This window comes from Typopeltis vanoorti, chromosome 12 (assembly GCF_054136105.1).
Source record: "Typopeltis vanoorti isolate ZY-2024b chromosome 12, IOZ_Tvanoo_1.0, whole genome shotgun sequence".
NCBI lineage: Eukaryota > Metazoa > Arthropoda > Arachnida > Uropygi > Thelyphonidae > Typopeltis > Typopeltis vanoorti.
Genome location: NC_143560.1, coordinates 57,368,117 through 57,392,235, shown reverse-complemented (window position 1 = coordinate 57,392,235; position 24,119 = coordinate 57,368,117). Strand labels below are relative to the sequence as shown.

At 34.6% G+C, this 24,119-nt stretch overlaps 1 protein-coding gene across 1 annotated transcript in view; it reads left to right on the top strand.

Moving 5' to 3' along the window:
* Positions 1-24,119, top strand: part of LOC150100812 (eukaryotic initiation factor 4A-I-like) — a 245,289-nt gene that overhangs the window by 34,897 nt on the left and 186,273 nt on the right. The window contains exon 3 of the mRNA XM_090402124.1: positions 6,196-6,328. Within this exon, the coding sequence (XP_090258250.1) occupies positions 6,196-6,328 (133 nt within the window). The remainder of the gene's footprint in view (positions 1-6,195; positions 6,329-24,119) is intronic.

The window sequence follows — 24,119 nt, the reverse complement described above, 5'->3', positions numbered from 1 at the left end:
AGACTTCTCCATTGCTTCCATCTCGGTATTACTACCTCTGGGCTCCCACTGACGAGACCTCAATAAAGGTCGAAACTGGTCTGGGTAGTGGCCCTTCCCTTAATGCATAGCATTATACATGTCTGCAAGGAGATGTGCTTTGCATTATGGGAGATACTAAGACAAGGAGTGATGAGAGCTTGGTCCACCTTTACCATGAGTTGCTTCAGTCCTGAAGATACTTCAGGCACGAACTTGTTTGCTTACACTTGGATAAAGGTTTAAACTAAATTTATTACAACTATGAATGGATTTACAAGAAAGGTGAACCAGGCTTCAGCATCTGCAAGTCCTCAAACCTGTCTACGAAATTATCAAGCGTCTAGTTTGTGGTCTTTTATTTCAATATCGTGGTTTCAATTTCAAAATGTATTTACTCTCCTTTTTAGATTGAGAAAGTAACTGAAATTTCTTACAATATCTCTTTGAAATTTTCAATAAGAAAATTTCAATAAAATTTTCTTATTGAAAGAAAATTTTATCCTTGCCCCTGGAGTGCCAAGTAGAGAGTTTGTAGATGATTCATTTTATCATTAAATAACATTAGATTAGATCTTGCATCCATTCATCATTTTCCTGTTGAGGATAGAATCTTTCATTTTCTTCAAGAATAGCAATAATAGGTTTCAATAGATCCACAAACTTACTTCAGACATTGCTGGCTGACACCCATAGCAAACACCAACCAGTTGTGAGTTGTCTTATAGATTCGTCAAGTGAATGCAAGGGAATTCTTTACATCATTTGCATTTTGCCTGCAACATCAATGCTGATCTGGGAAACAGTGTCCCTCTGTAGTGTGTCATGAAGCTTATGTTTGTTTGTTGCTGAAGTTATTTGGTTCTAATACTGCAACAATTTCAGATATATTCTTTTTAACAAATTCGCCCAGAATATTGATGTTTAGCACAAGCAGTATTCAATGATATAACAATACTAACATGAGTTGTATCAACTGATAATCAGATGAAAAGTGTTTTGTGATTTATTTCATAGTGGCATTTCAAGTTACTGGCTTTGTAATGACTAAGTGACACATTGTAGATAAGACATTAAGGTTTACCCCTTTATCACTATGCAAAATTTTCCTCCAATTCTTAGTTAAAATTTATGTTTTTATCTTCATACTTTCGCTTCTTACAATTTGATGATGTCATCTTCCTTCATAAAGTTTTCACAGACACGTCTAAAAAAAAATTAAAGTGAAATGAAATAATAAGCTGCAACATGCACAACGCAGCGGAACACTACAGCACCAACACTAACACTCCACTAATTTTGCTGCCCGTAACACAACAACATACCACAATCCCTTGATTGCAAGTCATGCTCCTACAAACTAACATTGTCTGCACTGGCTTGTATGATTACTGATTCTCCAGCATAATTTCTCTGTAATCCTTGCTCTGAAATTTCTTTAAACCCTGACTCAAATTTGGCATTAAAATTACCATTTAGATTCTTAAATATATTTACTTACCATGAACATTAAACTTAAATTTTAATCCAGTGGATTCTCAGTTGATACCTGATAAATAATTATATAGCTTGAAAAGTTTTTATTTACCTATTATTATTATTATTATAAACCTCCAATAATAATGGCAAATATCTGTTGGATTTCTGCTCAGGACATGGACTAGTTATTACTTGCAAAATGTTCCAACATAAAAATGTGCACAAATTCACATGGAGAGAAGAGGCAAGGAATAAGAAAAGTCTCATTGACTATGTTATTCTTGATAGTAATGTTTTCTCCATGGTGCAGGACACTAGAGTGTACAGAGGATTTGAAATTGGAAGTGATCACTATTTAGTCTTGAGTAGGATAAAATTGATTTTCACATTGAAAAGGATAACATGTAAGAAAGTTTTAAAGCGAATAAAAGTTGAGCAGCTCTCCGATGTGAACTGTAGACTAAAATACACAAAGATTATTGAAGAAAAAATGAAAGAGTTTGAGAACAGGAATCAAACCTTGGAAATTCAGTGGCAAGTCTTGAAGAAAGCCCCGATTGATTCAGCTAGAGAGGCATGTGGTGAAGTTGTCTGCAACGATAGAAAAATCAGAACTCCATGGTGGACACAGGAAGTGAAGGAAAAGAAGAAAGCATATCAAAAGTTCCTGGCAAATAAGTCAGCTTGTGCTCTTAGAGATTACAGAGACAAATGCAAGAATGCTAACACTGTGTAAAACTAGCTAAACAAAAGTCATGGGAAGACTTTGGCAAGAATATAGAAAATAAATATCAAGAAGGTGGCAAAATATTCTGGAGGTTGTTGAAGAAGCTTAGGAATGGAGGAAAGAGTGCTGTAAAAGGAATTAGAGATGATAAAGGTGACATGAAAATGGGAGAAAAAGATATCCTTGAAGTATGGAGTAATTACTTTGAAAAACTGCTAAATGAAACAAGCAGTGATGACAGCACAGTGGTAAAAAACACTGACCAGGCATGCAGTCAGAAATACATATCCATACTTGAAGTAGAAAAAGCCATCAAAGGCTTGAAATGTGGAAAGGCAGCAGGAGTAGATGATATTCGACCAGAAATGCTGAAGTATGGCGGTATAAGAGTCTTACAGTGGCTGCACTGCATAGTTCAGAAAGCCTGGATAGAGGGACGAATTCCTGATGATTGGAGTAGAGCTCTCATAGTACCCATATATAAAAAAGGAAAGAAAACTGAATGTGAGAATTACAGAGGTATTTCCCTACTGAGTGTTCCTGGCAAGATCTATGCAAGTATACTTGAGAAACGGTTGAGAAGAATTGTGGAAGAAAAGCTTGGTGAAGAACAAGCTGGATTCAGGCCAAATAGTGGCTGTCAGGATCAGATTTTCACTTTACGACAAATAGTTGAGAAAGCATGGGAATATAACAAAGATCTGTATTTAAGTTTTGTCGATCTGGAAAAGGCATATAACAAGGTGCCAAGAGAGAAGCTATTCAATACGCTACAGTTATATGGTGTCAATGAGGCATTATATCAAGCAATACTTAGTCTGTATTGAGTTGTAAGTCGGCAGTTAGAATTGAAGGAAGTACAGGAAGATGGTTTAATGTTAAATCTAGTGTGAGACAAGCATGTACATTATCCCTTCTGTTATTCATTATCTATATGGATCACATTATGAAAGAAAGTGGTATTAAACATGATATCAAAATTGGACATGTTAATGTCAGCTCTTTGCTTTATGCGGATGATATTATACTTCTAAATAAATCCGCTACAAGTCTGCAAGATTCTCTGACTAAATTGAATAACTGTTGTAATAGATATGGTATGAAGGTCAGCAATAAAAAGACAACGACAATGAAAATAGGCAGAATTATTGAAAATGTCAGCTGTGTTGTGAATGGAGAACCTGTTGAACATGTAAAACATTTCAGCTACTTAGGCATGATTTTTAGTGAAGATGGTAAATTAAATATAGAAATAGACAACAGAATCAGCAAAGCAGGTATGGTGGGAAGTCAATTGAATAAATTCATATGGAATAAGAGAGAGAAATTAGTTGGGACACTAAATTAGCTGCATACAAGACAGTATTCAAACCAGTTTTAACTTATGGATCTGAGAGCTGGGTCAGAAGTCAAACACTTGTACAAAGACTAGAGACCGCAGATATGAGAGTCCTGAGAAAGATTATAGTCGTGAACAGATGGCATCAGTGGCAATATCATATTAAAAACGAGGTTATTAGGAAAGAACTTTTCATTGTCGGCATCCAGGAATGCATTAGCAGAGCTAATCTCAGGTGGTATGGTCGCTTAAACAGAATGAGCTAGGAAGATTAGCAGAACAAGTGTTCTCTGCCACGTTGGCAGGAAAACGACCCAGAGGAAGACCAAGATATTGGTGGATTGATACAGTACAATGTGCCTTAGACGATAGAAATATAAGGTCTGATAATGATAATATTGGAGTCTTGACAAGTAACAGACTGATTTGGAGGAAAATTGTAGATAGGAAGTTAGTAATGATATAAATTTTTCATGTAGTACTATCATATCCTGTACACCCCTTGAGGGTTCATGTCAGGAATTTGTTGATATTTCTGACAGGTGATGATGGGAAGCAGCATTAAAGTATTTACCAGTATAAGTTGGTTTTCTGTATACAGAGAATTGTGTAATCTCTGCAAGAAATTTGCAGAGATTAGACAATGAGGAGTTCCATATAGCAAAATCATCAACATATCCATACCAAATTGGATGGCTTGAATGAATAAACGTTGAGAATATGTTGAAGGGGAAATGGATCCCATAGCTATTCCTTCTGTTTGTTCTGTTCCTTACAATTCACAGGTATGCTTACATCCCTCTGGCTGATACAATCTAATTACTACTTAATGATTTTCTTCCTGATATTGTAAATTTTTTTTTTTCTTATTAGGATACTTCATTTGTCAAAACAAATTGTATTACAACAGATAGAAAAAGCAACTGTGGGATCTTCTATTTCCGTATACTCTAGCCAATTATTCATGGAACATTTTGAACAACATATATACAGTAAAACCCCTTTTTTACACTTTTCAGGGGACTGATGAAAAAAAGTGCAAATAGCAGGAAATGTAAAAAAACATATAAAAAGGCTAAAAGATGACTTACTGCTAGTATATTAGTCTACATACTAGATTACAAAATTTAATGACTGAAAATAAATGAATTTACAATGTACTTACATTTATCTATTTAAAAAAAATCTTTAATTGTCGATTGTTTTTGCTTTTCGTTTTTTTTTTTTTTTTTTTTTTTGACTTAGCACCAGATTGCTTTGCATTGAGTTCAATGCTTGACCTGTTTTTTTACTATCGTGTTCAAAGTGGACATGGAGAGTCCAAGATCTTATGCTAAATGCACACGTGTTCCGGCATGCTAATTTATTCGTTGCAGAATTGCCATCTTTTCTTCTACCGAAATACATTTTCTGTCTTTTTTCTCCATGTTACTAACATGGATAATCCACCACCGCAACTTGAAAGCAACTTTCACACGCTAAATTACGTTGCAGAAATTCTGCCATATGAATTCGTACTGTGATTGAAAAATCATGGTATCGCTCATCACTACAGTACTGGGGCAGGATTATGACAGGTGAATTTATATAAATTATCCATAAAATAATTCAGTAGGATAGACAAATTGAGTTTACAAAAACATCAGAAAACAGTCCACATTTGCAACAGGACCAGAGTAACTTTTTCACAATGTAATGCCAATGGTGTGATCTGTTCTCCTACTCATCTTTGCAAGATAATTGTGTTTTTTAAATAACACTATTAAAAAGCCTTTTCATCATGTATGTTCAAGTGTATATGTCATGAATTGTGAAAATAAGCTTGGCACCTATGCTATTTTACAACTGCATAGCTACTTAAGGGTTCAAGGTGTTTGGGGAATTACAGTTGGCAGTGAAACAAATGAAAATATGTCTTGTTAAATTAATTTTTTTGTTTAATAGTATCTCTTATTTTTATAAGAATAGTGATGACTTGCAAGTTATGCAAAATAAAATGTTTGAGAGTACTTGTCTGTTTCGAAATTAATCTGTAGATGCATGTAGGTTTTAGTATATAACAAGGTGAGAGAGAAATAGTGCCACCTGTTTTTATAAATAGGAATTACTTAATTTGTTTATCCACAAATTAAGTGGATAAACAAATTAAGTAATTTGTCTATCCACTTAATTTTGATCTCCAGAGCTTAGTTTTATGGACTGATCTCTGGAGATCAAATATGCTCTTATTCGCTGCCTTCGGGCCTGTTTTTTATTACTAAGGTAACAGTGTTATATTAGTCAGTGAAAATTAGCAATGGAAATGCTATCTGCTCAGCTACCTTATACTGGCAGATGCAATTATTTTTTAAATGGTCACAAACAGAGCAAAAAAAAAATAGTAATGATTATCTCTTCTAATGTCTGATTTCAGAACTAAGTCAGCTCAATAAAAGGCATGGAGTAGGCCATTTGTTTGAAGGTTTTGGTGTTTTGTAATTTACAGTAGTAAACTCATAATAGTTATTGTTTAAATTGCTTTTTTATAATTGGATGAATTATTATTGTATATTTTTTAAAAACATTTCTTTTATAAACTTATTTTTTTATTATACTTTTTAATATCTTGATGTTGAAGTTTTTTGTTCCACAGAGCAACTGCGACATTGTTGTGGACAATTTTGATGACATGAATCTTCGGGAAGAACTTCTTCGAGGTATCTATGCTTATGGTTTTGAGAAGCCATCAGCTATTCAACAAAGAGCCATTATTCCTTGCATTAGAGGCAAGTTTAGATTTTTATCATTTGTCATTATCATGCCATTAATCATCCATCTGTTTTGGATTTAGTCCAAAATAATAAGCTTTTAAAGTAGTGATTTCTGCCATTCATATGATAGCATTTAACATAACTTACCTGATGTATTTTGTTGATTTCTCAATCATACACATGAATACTTAATTCCTTCTTCCCCCTCCCCATGCACACATACACATGCCTCAACCAATTATAAGTCATTTCATTAAACATTAGCAGGCATTATCATAATGTTATCAGTTTTAGGAACTTTGATCTCTTAGCATGCACACCAGTTTGTTTCATTGGAAAATCCAGATGTTTTAAACTAATAGATAAATGACAAAATGAAGCCTTTAAAGCTTTCTTTCTTTATAATAAAATTTAAACTCATGAAATTCAGAATCACAGATGTAATGCTGTGCTCATGCAGTGAACAACAATGTAAATTATAAACTGCATTTATTAATGCAGTTTATAATTTAGCAAGACACTATACAGGGTGTTCCTAAGAGATATACAAACTTCAGAAGTTGATTTCTTCGTGATTTTAAGCAAAAAAAGTTAATCAGTTTGGATCTAATTTCTAACCGGTATGCAGGTATGGCAGTTATAAGAAAAATCTAGCATGCCCATGATCAAACATATATTGTATTTTGTGTTCAAATTTTATTTTAGAATTAGGCTTTAAATGATTTTATATCATGTTAAACCTTATTCACGAGTGGTAAAAATTAATTATTTTAGTAAATTAACATTGTGAAGATCTTTTAATAATCATTCAGAATGTCTGTTTTTTTTTTTGGATTCTCATTTCCTTGTATGATGAATGAATTATTCTCTAGAATTGGTTGGTCATTTCAGACTGGTATAGTGCATTTCTTTTCATCCACACTTTGTGACATTAAACAAGTTTTCAACAAGTGATTGAAAACCATCATTAGGAATTAATTTTAACCATTCTTGCAATAGGTTTCACAAGAGTTCCATTGTATACAATTTTATAAATAAAAATTTGTCAGTTTTTCTATTACAATTATTCACTGATATAATAGAAAAGTGACTGTTGCCTAGTGTTGAATAGAATAAGAAATGAGTTCCCAGTGAAAAATGTGCACTAAAGTTTGAAACAAAAAGTAGAACACCTCTTAAATATGGAGCGTAAAATCAGATATACTACTGTAATTGCAGAAAAAGTGAAAAGTTGAAAACAAGAACTAAACTTTATAGATGTGGTGCCTAAATCTGAAAAAAAAAAAATTTGATTAACTAATTTAGGAAAGCATGTAAAGTTGTTTGCAAAAAATTTAAAAGTAAAAACTCCATGGTAGACTCAAAGTTAGTCCATGAGAATTGAAAATCACATAAAAAGTTCTTTGTCAGACAGCAAATGCTCTTAGAGAATATAGAATTTATAAATGTAGAAAAGCTGTGGCTAAACAAAAGTCAGGAAGATTTTGGAAAGAATATAGAAGATAAATATTATAAAGGTGACAAAATGTTTTTCAGGCCACAAGAAAACTCAGAAATGGAGGAAAGGAATGAGAGATTGTAGAAGTAATGTAAAATTGAAGATAAGGATATTTTGTGTCTCAAATGATTATTACTTTGAAATATTAAGTGCAATAACAAATGGTGTGAGACAAGGATGTACATTATCCCCTCTGTTATTCATTATCTATATGGATCGCATTATGAAGGAAAGTGGTATTAAACATGATATCGAAATTGGAGATGTTAATGTCAGCTCTTTGCTTTATGCGGACGATGTTATACTTCTAAATAAATCCGCTACAAGTCTGCAAGATTCTCTGACTAAATTGAATAGCTGTTGTAATAGATATGGTATGAAGGTCAGCAATAAAAAGACAAAGACAATGAAAATAGGCAGAATCATTGAAAATGTCAACTGTGTTGTGAATGGAGAACCTGTGGAACAAGTAAAACATTTCAGCTACTTAGGCACAATTTTTACTGAAGATGGTAAATTAAATATAGAAATAGACAACAGAATCAGCAAAGCTGGTATGGTGGGAAGTCAATTGAATAAATTCATATGGAATAAGAGAGAAATTAGTCGCAACACTAAATTAGCTGTATACAAGACAGTGTTCAAACCAGTTTTAACTTATGGATCTGAGTGCTGGGTCAGAAGTAAAACACTTGACCAAAGACTAGAGACTTTAGATATGAGAGTCCTGAGAAAGATTATAGGCGTGAACAGATGGCATCAATGGCAGTATCATATTAAAAACGAGGATATTAGGAAAGAACTTGACATTGTCAGCATCCAGGAATGCGTTAGCAGAGCTAATCTCAGGTGGTATGGTCACTCAAACAGAATGGGCGAGGAAAGATTAGCAAAACAAGTGTTCTCTGCTAGGTTGGCAGGAAAACGACCGAGAGGAAGACCAAGATATAGGTGGATTGATACGGTACAAAGTGCTTTAGACGATAGAAATATAAGAGCTGATAATATTGGAGTGTTGACAAGTAACAGACTGATTTGGAGGAAAATTGTTGATAGGAAATTAATAATGATGTAATTTTTTCATGTAGTACTATCATATCCTGTACACCCCTTGAGGGTACATGGCAGGAATTTGATGATGATGATGATAACCAATAATGGAATATGTTAGAGTCAACAGTGTTTTACCTTCCAGGAGTATAGTTTTTTTCATGTTTTTTAAACTGGAGAATCCACACAATTGACAGAGCATAGCAGACTTTAGAGATAGGATTAACTGCCTTGTCATAGTACTGTTTCTGTGAAGCCAGGTTACTTGGCCATGAGGTCACTGAGCTTAACATGTAAGTGGAGGACGATGAGGTTAAACAAAACCATCATAAACTTCAATGCGCAAAGGCAACTGGAGTAAATGATATTGTAAATGAAATATTGAAATATGGAAGTATAAAAGTTTTATACTAGCTGTACTGCATACTTTTGCAGTTTTGATATTGGAAGGTTAATTCCCAGATGATTAGAATAGTCCTCATCATACTTATAAAAAGTGAACTGAAACAGAATCAAAATTAGAGAAATTTTCAAGAATTATAGATGAGTTGGAATTGAAGGATGCACAGGAGTTGATTTGATGATAATTCTGGTATAAGATCTCCATGTTATTTATAATCTGTATGGACCACATTAATGAGGATGGTGATATTAAGCCTGACATTAGTTGTTTACCCTTAAGTTGTACAGATACTTACGAGAACAATGTTCTCTTAAGAAGATTAACATCCATTCTGGCATATTAACTATTATCATGTTAGCAGAACTAATTAGCATTAAATGTTAATCTGATGATGGTATGGTCACTTTCAGTGGCGGCCGGTGAAAATTTTAAGTGGGGGTGCTGCATATACAAAAAAAAAAAAAAAAAAAAAAATCTTTTTTTCCCTAATCAGTAACGAATTTATTAATAAATAAATTTACATATTAAAAATTGCTTTATTAAAAATATTTCATCCTCACCACGAACAAACACCAATAATAAAAGTTTTGTATCAATAGCAACGACAAGTGCAAACGAATATCGGCATTATATCGCAATGCATTTGTTTCACGTAACGATAATTGAAAAAATATAATTCTTTTCATATTTTCAACAGTGACACTCATCATAATTCAGCCTTCTATCTATAATACATAAATAATTATATGTTATTTTAACAAAATAAAATAAGATTTACAAAAAAATAGTTCACCACGAACACGCGCCAATAATAAACGTTTCATATCTCATAGAAATAACAAGCACAGGCATAAGATACGCTGCCCAAGCGGCAGTATATCTAATGACGTAACGTGCAACAACAGCAAACGAATATCGGCGTTAGATCCCAGTGCATTTGTTTCGTGTAACGATAATTTAAAAATATTATTCTTTTCAAATTTTCAACAGTGACACTCGTCATAATTCAGCCTTGTATCTATAATAAATAAATAATTATTTTATTTTAACAAAATAAAATAAGATTTACAAAAAATAGTTCACCAGACACACACACACACACACCAATAATAAACGTTTCATATCTCACAGAAATAAGGCACATTAGCATACTAAAAATACACTGCCGTTTGAGCAGTTACAGTTGGGAATGACGTAACGTGCAATGAAGAGCAAATGAATATCGGCGTTAGATCGCAGTGCATTTGTTTTGTAATCTAAAGCATTAATCGAACAATTCCAATTATTAATTATGCAATCAATGTCAAAACATAAGCTGTAACCTTTAACATATATACTGCATTTATATAACGTTGTAAGCATTGTTATTATTTATAAACTAAAACAAAATTTAATTTTTTCATTTTTTTCCTTGGGGGTGCTGCAGTGTTGCAGTGCTTATGTACGGGCCGCCACTGGTCACTTTAACAAAATGTTAGTTGAAGGATTAGCACAAGTGGTTGAAACAAAAATGTCATGAAAAAGACTTAAAGGAAGACTTAGATATGATTATACTGTCCACTGAATTAGAAACCTTTATGCAGATGTATGTAAATGTCACTTTGCAGCATATATTATTATTTGGTAACCACCATGGAGTCAATAGACCATGGGGCCCACTCAACTAGAAACACCATCATCAAATTCCTGACATGTACCTTCAAGGGTTATCTGTCAAGACTCAAACATTATCAGATCTTATATTTCTGTCTTCTAAGGCACTTTTTACTGAATCGATTCACCTATATCTTGATCTTCCACTGAGTCTTTTTCCTTCCAACATGGCAGAGAACACTTATTTTGCTAATCTTTCCTCTCCCATTCTGTTGGGAGAGGAAATAATGCAGCTAACACATTCCTGGTGCTAACAATGTCAAGTTCCTTCCTAATATTCTCGTTTTTAATATGATATTGCCACTGATGTCATCTGTTCACATTCCTAATCTTTCTCAGGTCTCTCATATCTGGGGTCTCCAGTCTTTGGTCAAGTGTTCTAACCCAGCTCTTAAATCCATAAGTTAAAATTGGTTTGAACATTGTCTTTTATACAGCTAATTTAGTGTTTTCACTAATTTCTCTTTTATTCCATATAAATTTATTCATTCGACTTCCTACCATACCGGGTTTGTTGCTTCTGTTGTCTATTTCCATATTTAATTTACCATCTTTTTGACAGATCACCAAACTTGTTCTATGGATTCCCCATTCACAATGAAGTTGGTATTTTTGATGTTTCTGCCTATTTTCCTTGTATTGTTGTTGCTCCAAATTTATTACAACAGTTATTCAATTTACTCAGGGAATCTTGCAGACTTGTACTAGATTTATTTAAAAGTATAACATCGTCTGCATGAATTACAATTCAAATAAAGACTAAGTATCGCTTGATATAATGCTCCAGGGGCACCATATAACTGTAACGTATTGAATAGCTTCTCTCTTGGCACCTTGTCATATGCCTTTTCCAGAACGACAAAACTTAAATACAGATCTTTGTTATATTCCAATGATTTCTCAACTATTTGGTCAAGAGTTTTACTTCTGACCCAGCTCTCAGACCCGTAAGATAAAACTAGTTTGAACACTGTCTTGTATACAGCTAATTTAGTGTTCTGACTAATTTCTCTCTTATTCCATATGAATTTATTCAGTTGACTTCCTACCATACAAGCTTTGCTGATTCTGTTGTTTATTTCCATATTTATTTAATTTATCATCTTCACTAAAAATCATTTTACTTGTTCCACAGGTTCTCCGTTCACAGCGCAATTGATATTTTCAAAGATTCTGCCTATTTTCATTATCTTTGTCTTTTTATTGCTGACCTTCATACCATATCTATTACAACAGTTATTCAATTTAGTCAAGGAATCTTGCAGACTTGTAGCAGATTTATTTAGAAGTATAACATCAGCCGCATAAAGAAAAGAGCTGACATTAACATCTCCAATTTTGATATCATGTTTAATACCACTTTCCTTCATAATGTGATCCATATAGATAATGAATGACAGAGGGGTAATTCATTATCTATATGGATCCTTGTCTCACACCAGATTTAACATTAAACCATCTTCCTGTACTTCCTTCAATTCTAACTGCCGACTTGCAACTTAAATAAAGACTAAGTATTGCTTGATATAATGCTCCATTTACACCATATAACTGTAGCGTATTGAATAGCTTCTCTCTTGGCACCTTGTCATATGGCTTTTCCAGATCGACAAAACTTAAATACAGATCTTTGTTATATTCCCATGCTTTCTCCACTATTTGTCGTAAAGTGAAGATCTGATCCTGACAGCCTTTATTTGGCCGGAATCCAGCTTGTTCTTCACCAAGCTTTTCTTCCACAATTCTTCTCAACCGTTTCTCAAGTATACTTGCATAGATCTTGCCAGGAACACTCAGTAGGGAAATACCTCTGTAATTCTCACATTCAGCCTTATTTCCCTTTTTATATATGGGCACTATTAGAGCTCTACTCCAATCATCGGGAATTCGTCCCTCTGTCCAGGCTTTCTGAACTATGCAGTGCAGCCACTGTAAGACTCTTATACCACCATACTTCAGCATTTCTGGTTGAATATCATCTACTCATGTTGCCTTTCCACATTTGAAGCCTTTGATGGCTTTTTCTACTTCAAGTATGTATATGTATTCCTGACTGTATGCCTGTTGAGTAATTTTTACCACTGTGCTATCACTGCTTGTTTCATTTAGCAATTTTTCAAAGTAATTACTCCATACTTCAAGGATATCTTTTTCTACAGTTTTCATGTCATCTTTATCATCTCTAACTCCTTTTATAGCATTCTTTCCTCCATTTCTGAGCTTTTTCAACCACCTCCAGAATATTTTGCCACCTTTCTGATATTTATTTACTATCTTCTTGCCAAAGTCTTCCCACAACTTTTGTTTAGATAGTTTTATGCAGTGTTTAGCTTTCTTACATTTGTCTCTGTATTCTCTTAGAGCACGAGCTGACTTATTCGCCAGGTACTTTTGATATACTTTCTTCTTTTCCTTCACTGCCTCTTTAACTTCTTGTGTCCACCATGGACTTCTGATTTTTCTATCCTTGCACACAACCTCATTACATGCCTCTTTGGCTGAATCAGTCAACGTTTTCTTCAGAGCTTGCCACTGAATCTTCAAGTTTTGGTTTCTGTTCTCACACTCTTTCATTATTTTCTTTAATAATGTTTGTGTATTTCAGTTTACAGTTCACATCTGAGAGCTGCTCAACTTTCAATTGCTTTAAAACTTTCTTACATGTTCTTCTTTTCAATATGAAATTTAATTTTATTCTGATCATGACTAAATGGTGATCACTTGCAATTTCAAATCCTCTGTACTCTGGTATTTTGCACCAGTGAGAAAACATCACTATCAACAATAAAATAGTCAACGAGACTTTTCTTATTCCTTGTCTCTTCGCTCCATGTGAATTTGTGTGCACTTTTATGTTGGAACATTGTGTTAGTAATAACCCGTCCATGTCGTGAGCAAAAATCCAACAGGTATTTGCCATTATTATTAGCTTTGCTCTTTTTTCCAAATTTTCCCAAAATATTTTGATATGTCTGACAATCATTTCCTAATCTGCTATTTAGATCTCCAACTAGGGCCAACTTTTAATTTTTCATTCTGTCAGTTGCTTTCTCTAAAGCCTCAAGAAATTCCTCCACTTCTACCTTAGTGGAACTGTCTGTGGGGCCATAGGCACAAGTAAGTCTCATTGTCCATTTCCCCATTCTGATATTTGCCTGCATCACTCTACTTGAAAATTATACACTCGGTTTAATCCTTTATCCAAGGGTAAGCAAACAAAGTTTGTACCTGAAGTATTTTCAGGACTGGGGCAACTTGTATATAGAAGCTAATGACTTCACATCACTTTTCCTTAGTATCTTATAATGCAAAGCACATATCCTTGCAGACATGTACAATGCTATGCATTAAGGGAAGATCATTACCTAGACTGATTTCAACCTTTATTGAGGTCTCATCATTAGTGGAAGCCAGACTCAGAGGTGATACTAAGGTTGATGTAATGCAGAAGTCATATTGTCATCTACGAGTAGCCAAAAGGTGTTGCACCTTATTATTAAATTACTCTTAAATTAATATACTCTGGAAACATGTATATAATTTCTTGGTATCTTTAATTATAGTATAACCAAGCGCAAGAATTTCCAACAACTATCTCTAATCCAGAGCCTCTGTATCTCAGTCAGTATAGATGAAACCTTTGGTCAGAAAGCCCTGGGTTTGATTCCTGTCGGTGACATGAGGAAGTTTATCTTGTCTCTTTTGACGAAAGGTGAATTAACCAGTCTCATATGGAGGTTGGGGGGGGGGTCTTTTAACCCGGAAACTCAGGTTTCTCGTCTCCCAAACTGGCCCCGTGAACACACACTTATACAAACATACGACACCTCCAGGAATAAGGAGTGACCAACCTATTCCATAGGGTTTGTCGTTTCCAAAAGCCTACATGGTAAAATGCTTAGGTCTATGCATGAGCATAAATTAGGATAGGATCCCTAATCCAGAGTATTTTAATAATAAGGTGTGACACCTTTTGGCTACTCATATATGAAAATGTGACTGCTGCATTACTTCAACCTTAGTATCACCTCTGGGTCTAGCTCCCACTGATGAGACCTCAATAAATGTTGAAGCTGGTCTGACTCGTGACCCTTCCCTTTATGCATAGCATTGTACTTGTCCACGAGGATGTACTTTGCATTATGGGATACTAAGGCAAGTGATGTGAATTCATTAGCTTCTTTATATGAGTTGCCCCATTGCTGAAAAATACTTCCATTTCCAACTTTGTTTGCTTACATTTGGATAAAGGATTAAACCCAGTATATGATTTCTTGGTATCTTTAATTTATAGTATAACCAAGTGAAAAAACTTCAACAACTAACTTGATATTGCTTGCCATTCAAGAAGAATGGCAAGCAATATCAAGCAATTCCTCGTATTTAGTGTTGAATGCTATAGCTTCTTTTCCCTGATTGTTATTGTCTGAATTTAGCAGTTTATATTATTGCTTAGAAATATCTCACCAATTTTTATCTTTTTTTGTTTCAGGTAGTTCCTATTATGTTGATCTGGTACTTATCTAATTCCTCAGTTAGCTCCATTTCTTTGCCCATTCAGGCTTCTTATGTTGATAGTACCGATCTTGATCCGATTTAATTGGGGTGTGTTTCAGGCTTTATTCTAGTAACTGACTTTTCGCTGTTTGCCCTGGTTCCCTGCCAAAAACAACAGGGTCCTTGTTTAACTGAGCAAACCCCTAAATTTAAATAAATTCAGTAGACATCATGAAATTGGCCAGGATGGACTGGCTGCCTATCGCTGTTGCTCATTTAGCACCACCCAGGGGACACGTTTAGCTGTAGGATCACTATGGATGCGAGCAACTTTGTCCCTTGGGAGTCGCACTTGACCATTCTCTCACTTTCCGGCAACAACTTTCAAACTTGGCATATAAACTAAGGACACATAATAATATCCTACAGAGACTCTGTGGCACTACCTGGGGCTCTAGAGCTTCTACTCTTCGGACAACAGCCCTTGCTTTGGTATTCTCAAGTGCTGAATATTGTGCTCCTGTGTGGCTAAATAGCCCTCACACAAGGATTATCAATTCTCAATTGAACAGATTAATTACAGGCTCTATTAGATCGACCCCAACATATTGGTTACCTCTTTTAGCAGGCATTATTCCTACAGAACTATGTAGATTGAATTCTTTAGTCCGTGAATTCCAAAAAATTGCTGGTAATCCGAACCTACCTATTCATCAGGATCTCCCAACTCTTAACATCAGTAGATTGAAATCTCGCCATCCGTCACTACGAGCAGCAGAAGAACTAGTGCTAAATAATTTTAATCCTTTATCAAAGTGGGAAGAAACATGATAGGAAAATATGAAAGAACATTTGCCTAACATCTTTAAAGGTGATCAAATCATCACAGGATCAGATCTACCTTGCAAAACATGGACAGTACTTAATAGAATTCAGACAAATCATGGCCTATGTGGAGATACTCTCTATAAATGGAACAGACAAACATCTCCAGAATGTGACTGTGGTGCTCCACGACAGACTATGCAACATATCGTAACAGAATGCATCTTCCGTGCTTATCAGAATGACTGGAATGACTTTTTACAAGTGGCTCCTGAAGCTGTGACCTGGATTACGAACTTAGATCTGAATTTATAATGATATATACGTTTCTTTTCCTTATTATAACATATTAAGACTTTTACTTTTAACTCATTTTAATTTTCCAACTTCTTGGATTAGATCTGTGTTTTCCTTCAAAGTTTTTAACTTAAAATATTTTAAATTCTTCAATTCTGTTAATATATAATGACATCACAATTCTCTTTTTTAACATCATGTTTTTTTGCCATGAGCTGTGTATGTATGTTTACCCCTAAATTTAAATTTAACATCAGCATTACATGAAATCATCGGTCCACATGAAATATCATTAACAAATAAGTTAAACAATATGGGCCTAAGAACAGAATCCTGAAGCACTCTACTAGTCTCCTTCCTTTTCTGAGCTGCTGCATTATATACACAATTTACTGGTATCTTTCAGAAAGCCAATCTTCTATCCATCTAACCAGTCTGCAAAAAAAAAAAAAAACTACATGTGACCATGTATATGCATCATCACATGTTCTAGGCAACTATTTAAGAATGTTGCTGGTTAGTAATTGTCAATAGTGTTGATCACAATGGAAAAAACAGGATATTTCAGAGTTCGATTAAGGGCTTATTATGGATGCCCATCTGGCTGGAGCCATGATTTCGAAAACAGCAGAGCTGACTAGTTTCTCAAAATATGAGCTATCCCGGGTGTGTAATCAGTGGAAAAATAATCCACTTTGCTTGTTTAATGGCATAACTGCAGTCCTAAGACAGTCTGTCAGAGACAAGATCACTGTTGTCTGTGAAGGCTTGTACAAACAAACAGAATTTCCTTTGTGCAGCAATTTACCAAAGCATATAATGAAGGCTGTTCCTGACTGATATCTCACTTATCTTGCGTAGGGAATGAAGAGGATTGATATTGGCAGTCACATGTCTGTACAGAAACCACTGATTTGTGTGAAGAACCTGAAAATTCATCTACAATGGTGGTCAGGAAATAATGGAAAAATGTCACATGGTCCGCCGAGTCATAGTACACCTTGTTCTGTACTGACAGTAGGCAGAGAGTTTCCCGGGAGCTCCATAAAGCAGTGAACTCGGCTTGTTTTGTAAACACAACTTAAGGTTCTGGAAGTAGTGTCATTGTATAGGACATGTTCTGTTGGTACAGAACTGGTCTCCTGATATTGCTGAAAGGTTGGGTGTCCTCCAAGGAATATCTGAACATTGTTGCTGATCAAATCCATCTACCTCGGCAGTGTTGACTTTGACTCCAGCAAGTCATGTTTGTTTCATGATTGACAATGCTACAGTCCATCATGCAAAAATTGTTCAGCAGTGGTTCAGCGAGCATGACAGTGAATTCTACCATATTCCCTGTCCATCACAAAGCCTAGATCTGAACCCCATTGACAATGTATCAGACATGTTAGAAAAATAGATCTGGGAGCAAAATCCTCTTCCATTGAATCTGAACCAGTTAAAGGACTGTCTGGTAAATGCCTGCTATGTTGTAGACATAGATGCAATCCAATACCTTGTGGAAAATATGCCAAACTGCATAGCTGCTATAATTCAGGTTAAAGGAGGCTCAACAGGGTATCAAATAAAAGTTTCTAATTCAGTGGCCGCTGTGTGTAGGTGAGATTGATGCAATTAGGAGTGCTTAGAACATTGAAATCTAAATGATCAAATGCAGGACCTCATAGTTGGTAAATCACTTTGAAAGAATGTTGTTGATTAGAAAACTAATCATGAAATATTAGTTGTATCATAATATCACAATGTATTCCTGCCTTTGCAGGAATACATTGTGCTGTCTTTCAGCACTGGCAAGTTATCAGGATGATCCTGATAAACCTTATCTTTGAGAAATCCCCAGAGCCAGAAGTCACAGGGGTCAGGTGAAGAAGGCAGCCATGCAGTGGGATACACAAAGCTGATCACACTGGCTTCCATAAAATGTTCTTGAAGAACCTCCTGTATGGATCGACTGATGTGTGGAGGTGGCCGCCCATCCCTCATGAAAATGACTGCATCCATGCATAGGCACTGCTGTAGCTGTGGCACAACAAAATTGTTTATCATACTCTTGGAAGTACCATTGCTGAAAACAGCACAATGTATTCCTGCCATCGCAGGAATACATTGTGCTGTCTTTCAACACTTACACTGTGCAAAATCAGTCCCGATCAGCTGCTTTCTGCAGTTGAACACACTGTGCAATGGATGCAGTTTGTGGCATACTGGGAAGGGCAGCACATTGAACAGTACAACCTGTGAATGCATAATGGAAGTGAATAAAAATGTGTTATTTATGCTTGCGTCACTTTTTTCTTCTTACACACACACAGAAAAATTACACCAACATTCAGTACATCATACAGAGCCCACCAGTGGTGAATTTTGGAACTTTCTCCCCCTCAGAAATCGCTTCTGCATGTTGCATAATATATTACTGCAAAGTTGCATAGCATTTGGATCACTGAGTGTTGCTCCACAAGTCCTTAAACATGGATACTTTTAATTTTGATCACCATGTATTTGAGTCTACAGTTTACTTCTGAAATCTACTCATCTTTGATTGTTTTTTAAAACTTTCTTACACACTCTTTTGTTCAATGAAATTCACTTTTATCTTGCTTAAATATGAACAGTGGTATTTCCAATTTCAAATCCTCTGTGCTCTTGTGTCCTGAATCAGTGAGAAAACATCAGTAATTGCATAGTAAATGAGACTTTTCTTATTTCTTGCTTCTTTTCTCCATATGAATATGTGCACCTTTTTATGTTGATACATGGTATTGGTAATAACTAGTCCATGCTCTGAATGGAAATTCAGCAGACACTTATCATCATTATTATTTGCTTTGCTGTTTTCTGCAAAATTTCCTAAAATGTTGCTTTATGTCTGGTAATCATTTACTAACCTGCTGTTTAGATCTCCAGCAAGTACTAACCTTTTTGTTGTGAGCTGCCTTCTTTAATGCCTCAAAAATTCCTCTACTTTTTCCTTAGTAGGACTCTCTGTTTGATATTGCATGTCATTCAAGAAAATTTTCTTTGTATTTAGTATTAAACACAATAGCTACTCTTTCTTTTCCCTGATTACTGTTGCCTGAATATAACATCCTGTATTTGTTGATTAGAAAAAAATCTCACATGTTTTTGTCTTCTTTGTTTTGGTAACACATATTGAGTTGATCTGGTACAGTATGCTTCCAGCTGTTTCTTAGAAATTGTGCTAAAGTTTTTTTAATGAGGTTCAGAACATTTTTGACTTAGAAGCAAGATTTACATAGGTTTTGATTTTTTCACTGTTTCTAGACCTCTTTTTCAGCTATATATAAGGAGCTATGCTAGTTCTGGACGAGCTTGTATAGCTCCTTGAGTTTATAAAGCTTGTCTTAAAATTATTAATGATGCATGCAGAGCTGATATGGAAGTATGCTGTTTGTAGAATTCATTAAAATTTTGTGTAATGATTAGAATATTCTGGAAACTAACAGGATTAAGATTAGCCTTCTGTAAAACTGAAGAGTGAATATTAGAGTCATAGAAGGCATCTGAGTCTTTTCTATATTAACTTTCTTTAAATATAAGGCAAAAAGGAACTTTAAATTGGATAATTTTTTTTAAAAAATAGAACTGTTGAGTCTGATACTAGAATTTGAATCTTTCTGCAAGATTTAACAATGTCAACTTCATGAAGTGTATGTTTGTGTTAGCTGTATTTAAGAGGAAGGCATTCATTTATGTGTTTCATTTCATCTTCTCTACCTTTCCGAGTTATATTGTATGGGGTGTGTGGGATTCAAAAGTTCTCAGAATGTGGCGACAAAATACAAAACAGAGTGAACCTGCTTTGATTTCTGAAGCATACCGTAAAGTGTTCAGAATAGCATTCAGTTCTCACATCACAATTTTCCCTATCTGAATCGATAGTTTCAGATATTCTTTTCAGAGGATTCCTCAACTTTGGTCATAGGAAAAAGTTGCAAGCAACCATATTGTCCCCCTTATAGATTATAATAGACTAGAAATTGTATTCTTGTTTTAATCCTTTCCTTGAACATAGCCAAGTTTGTATGTGAAGTATAACGAAGTATAAGTAGTATATTCACACTAATCTACTTGTATACTGACTTCATATGAATTGCTTCAGTGTTCCATAATGCAAAATTCATTTTCTTGCAGATGTGTATAATGCTTCGCATTATTGGAAGGATTGCCATCCAGACTGGTTTCAATGTTCAATGTTTATTGAAGTCTCGTCATTTGGAGCTAGTTTGCACGGTTAGCCTAGTGGCTATGCGCTTTGCAACCATATGCCTGGGGAAGGAGTGTCCTAGGTTCGATTCCCATTGACGACGTGAGGAGCTAAAGGATCTTTCTCAGCCATAGCCAAGTTAGCTGGTCTTGGGTGTGGACAGCAGGATTTTTTTCAACCAGTTTATATGGGGTTTTTCATCCTGCAAGCAGGCAAACCAGCCCCATGAACTCATGCTGCTACAGTCAAAAAAACATACATAATCCCTCATTAGGAGGGCTCAGTCTAAGGGGCGGTTGAAAAACGGTGGGAAAACCCCACACGAATGAATAAATTTGGAGCTAGACTCAGAAAGCCCGAACTACTGAGGTTAAATCAGTGTAGAAATCACATGACTTCTGCATGTCTTATGACTTTTGTGTTGATTTAATATCAGTATTTTCCTGGGTCTAGCTCCCAATGATGAGACCTCAATAAAGAGTAAAAACCAAATTTGTGTAGTGAACTTTCTCATAATGCATAGCATTATACACATCAAAAGGAAGTGTACTTTGCATTATAGGATACTGAGGCAGTGATATGAAGTCAGTAGCCTCTATATATATATATATATATATATATATAAGTAGACCACTTGTGAAGATACTTCATATGCACACTTTGTTTGTATATGCTTGGGAATGGTGAATGTAATTTCTCTTCTTTTAATCTATTATGAGGCCTTTGTAGCCCTGTGGAAGTGGCATTTGTGTCCAATACACTAGACCACTGAAGAAAGCTGTTCTCAGTTCGAATCTAGTTACTAGCTGGAGTTACTTTTTCTAACCCTTTCTTCGACTGGTTCCCAAATTAATTGATCATGGACAAGCTGGTTTTTCATCCCACAAACTCAAGAAAATTGACTGTACAATCCATGCTATATCAGACAAATAATATACCATTGTTAATAGAAAGAGATTTTTATTTAAAGGATATTATCATAATATTAATCCTACCAGCTGTGCCATTATTTAAATATAGGATTTTTATTAATTTAATCCTGTATATAGAAATGATCTCTGTTCAGCAATTATTTTTAATTTATTTCCCAGTGTACCTATATATTATATATTTCACAAGGGTTCACTCCGATTGGTGCAATGACCTCCTTTTTTACTATTTCTTTCAGAATCCAAAAAATCACTGACTCAAAACCAAAATACAAAATAAGCATACTTAATAAAACACAATAATAAAACTTAATAAAACACTTGAAACAAGTATTACATAACCAACTACAAATTTAATTGGATCCAAGGCCTTTTAAAAATAAACTTACACTTAAGACTAGACTAAACACTTTGTTTGCACAATGACAAAATGTTCATAGCAAGTTTCTCTCTCTGTCAAGGCCCTTTTCTGAAGATATATGACTTTATTCTTCATTTTCATAGGATCCTTTATCATCACTTATGTAGCACACATTAATTCTTCCTAACTCAATTCTGTCTTCTTTTTAGTAGACATAACAGTGAGATTCGGCATCCTTAATACAGATGAAACTTCCTAATCAGTTTTCTCGAACATTCCTTTAGAATATAAATAGCAATTTCTTCTTTTATTCACTAATGTTTATTGACAGTCTTAACTCTTCCACTTAAAATTCACAGTTTTACCATTCCCTTGTCGGAACCTACTATAAATCTCCCAATTAGCGTTTCCTCCAATGTTCCTTTTAAAACGCATATAGCAATATTTTCTTTTATTTATCAATACTTATTCCACTTTGAAACTTCATAGTTCCACGATTCCTTTTTCGGAATATACTATTAATTTTCTTCTGACTGTCACATAAAAATACTCAAGTTCCTTCGGATCTAAATATCTGCCAGTCTGTGTTCTAATTTCCTTCTGAACGCTATCTTGTTTACTCTCCTTGTTTCGATACTGAACCCTTTCTGTCAGCTGTCAATCACACATCAAACTTCTCTGTGAGCATGCGCACTCCATGAAAGTGGCAAGCGAGTAACTAAGTATAATGGCTGACACATTGTCTCCATTAGCGACAAGAGAATGTCTTCATAAAAACACAAAACTTAATATTTTAAATTGCAATAAATTTGTTTAAAGTAACACAACTATTCAATTCTGGTAAGTACATAAATTTTTAACTGCTTTGCATATAAATTTTGAACAAAACAATTTCAATAACAGGCACATCACAAGTGCTGACAATGATTGTTATGAAACTAAAACTAATAAACATTCTAACATAAACAATATGTAAAAATATTCAGAATTTTAAATTATGATTATTTTTACACCGTGTTAGGGACTTCAAGATGGTGGCACTTGTCCTGCTCTCTTGCCAGATGTCATTTATAATTAGTGATAATCTTGAGCCAGCAATAGCTGATTAGCTACTGTTGAAGATTGATTGTCCCCACAGTTTCAGTTAGATAGGGCTAAAATGACCTCGCCTATTCCCTATAGGGAATAAAAAGCATTAGCAGGTTTATTTTATTTATCATAATTTACTTTGTAACTTAGCAGAAAAACTTTCTACAGCTGCCTGCCTTATAATTTTAAATGATATACCATTTGATGATTCAGTGAGGAATATGGCAGCCTACAACTATTTTTGCCAAGTTGGAGATTACTCTGAAAAGGATGGGTGTATGGGTAGATGAAGTAGAATTAGCCAGAGTGGAGAACAAAATTTTTTATTTTGTCACTTCTATGAACATTTTCTTCTTGTGTTATATAACAACTGTTTCAACACTAAAGCTGAAACATTTGTGAGATTCATGAGATTCTGAAGTTTGTGTATCACAAATTCATTCAAAATATATTCTTCTTACACATCTTTAAATGAAATGAATAAATAAAATCAAGATCTTGATTGCTGAGTATACTTTGCTAAGATCCCATCATGATTTCCATTGTAGTGACATTTGTTTGGTTTCCAGGTCATAAATATACCTGTAAGCCTTTACAATCTGTTTGAACAAATTTTGCACAAAAATTGAGATATACTCAGGACTCAGAAATGATGAATTCATGATGATTTAAAAAAAGAAAAGAAAAGAAACAAGGAGTTTCTGTTTACTTGTAAATATTTTTTGTATATTTGCTTTACTTATTGCACCCATTGGGGAATACTAGTCATTACACATACCTATTTTGTCGATTATCACTGATTTTATTGTAATGAAATATGACTGATGATAGGATACACAAGCACCATTTTATGTTTTGGGAGCACTAATTCACAGTGCAAGGTAAGCAGTTGCATGGCAGCCTGAAATAGATATCTGGCAGACAGTGGTAGTTAGCTTGGTTCTTACCCGGTGATGGAATATGCAGAATTTAA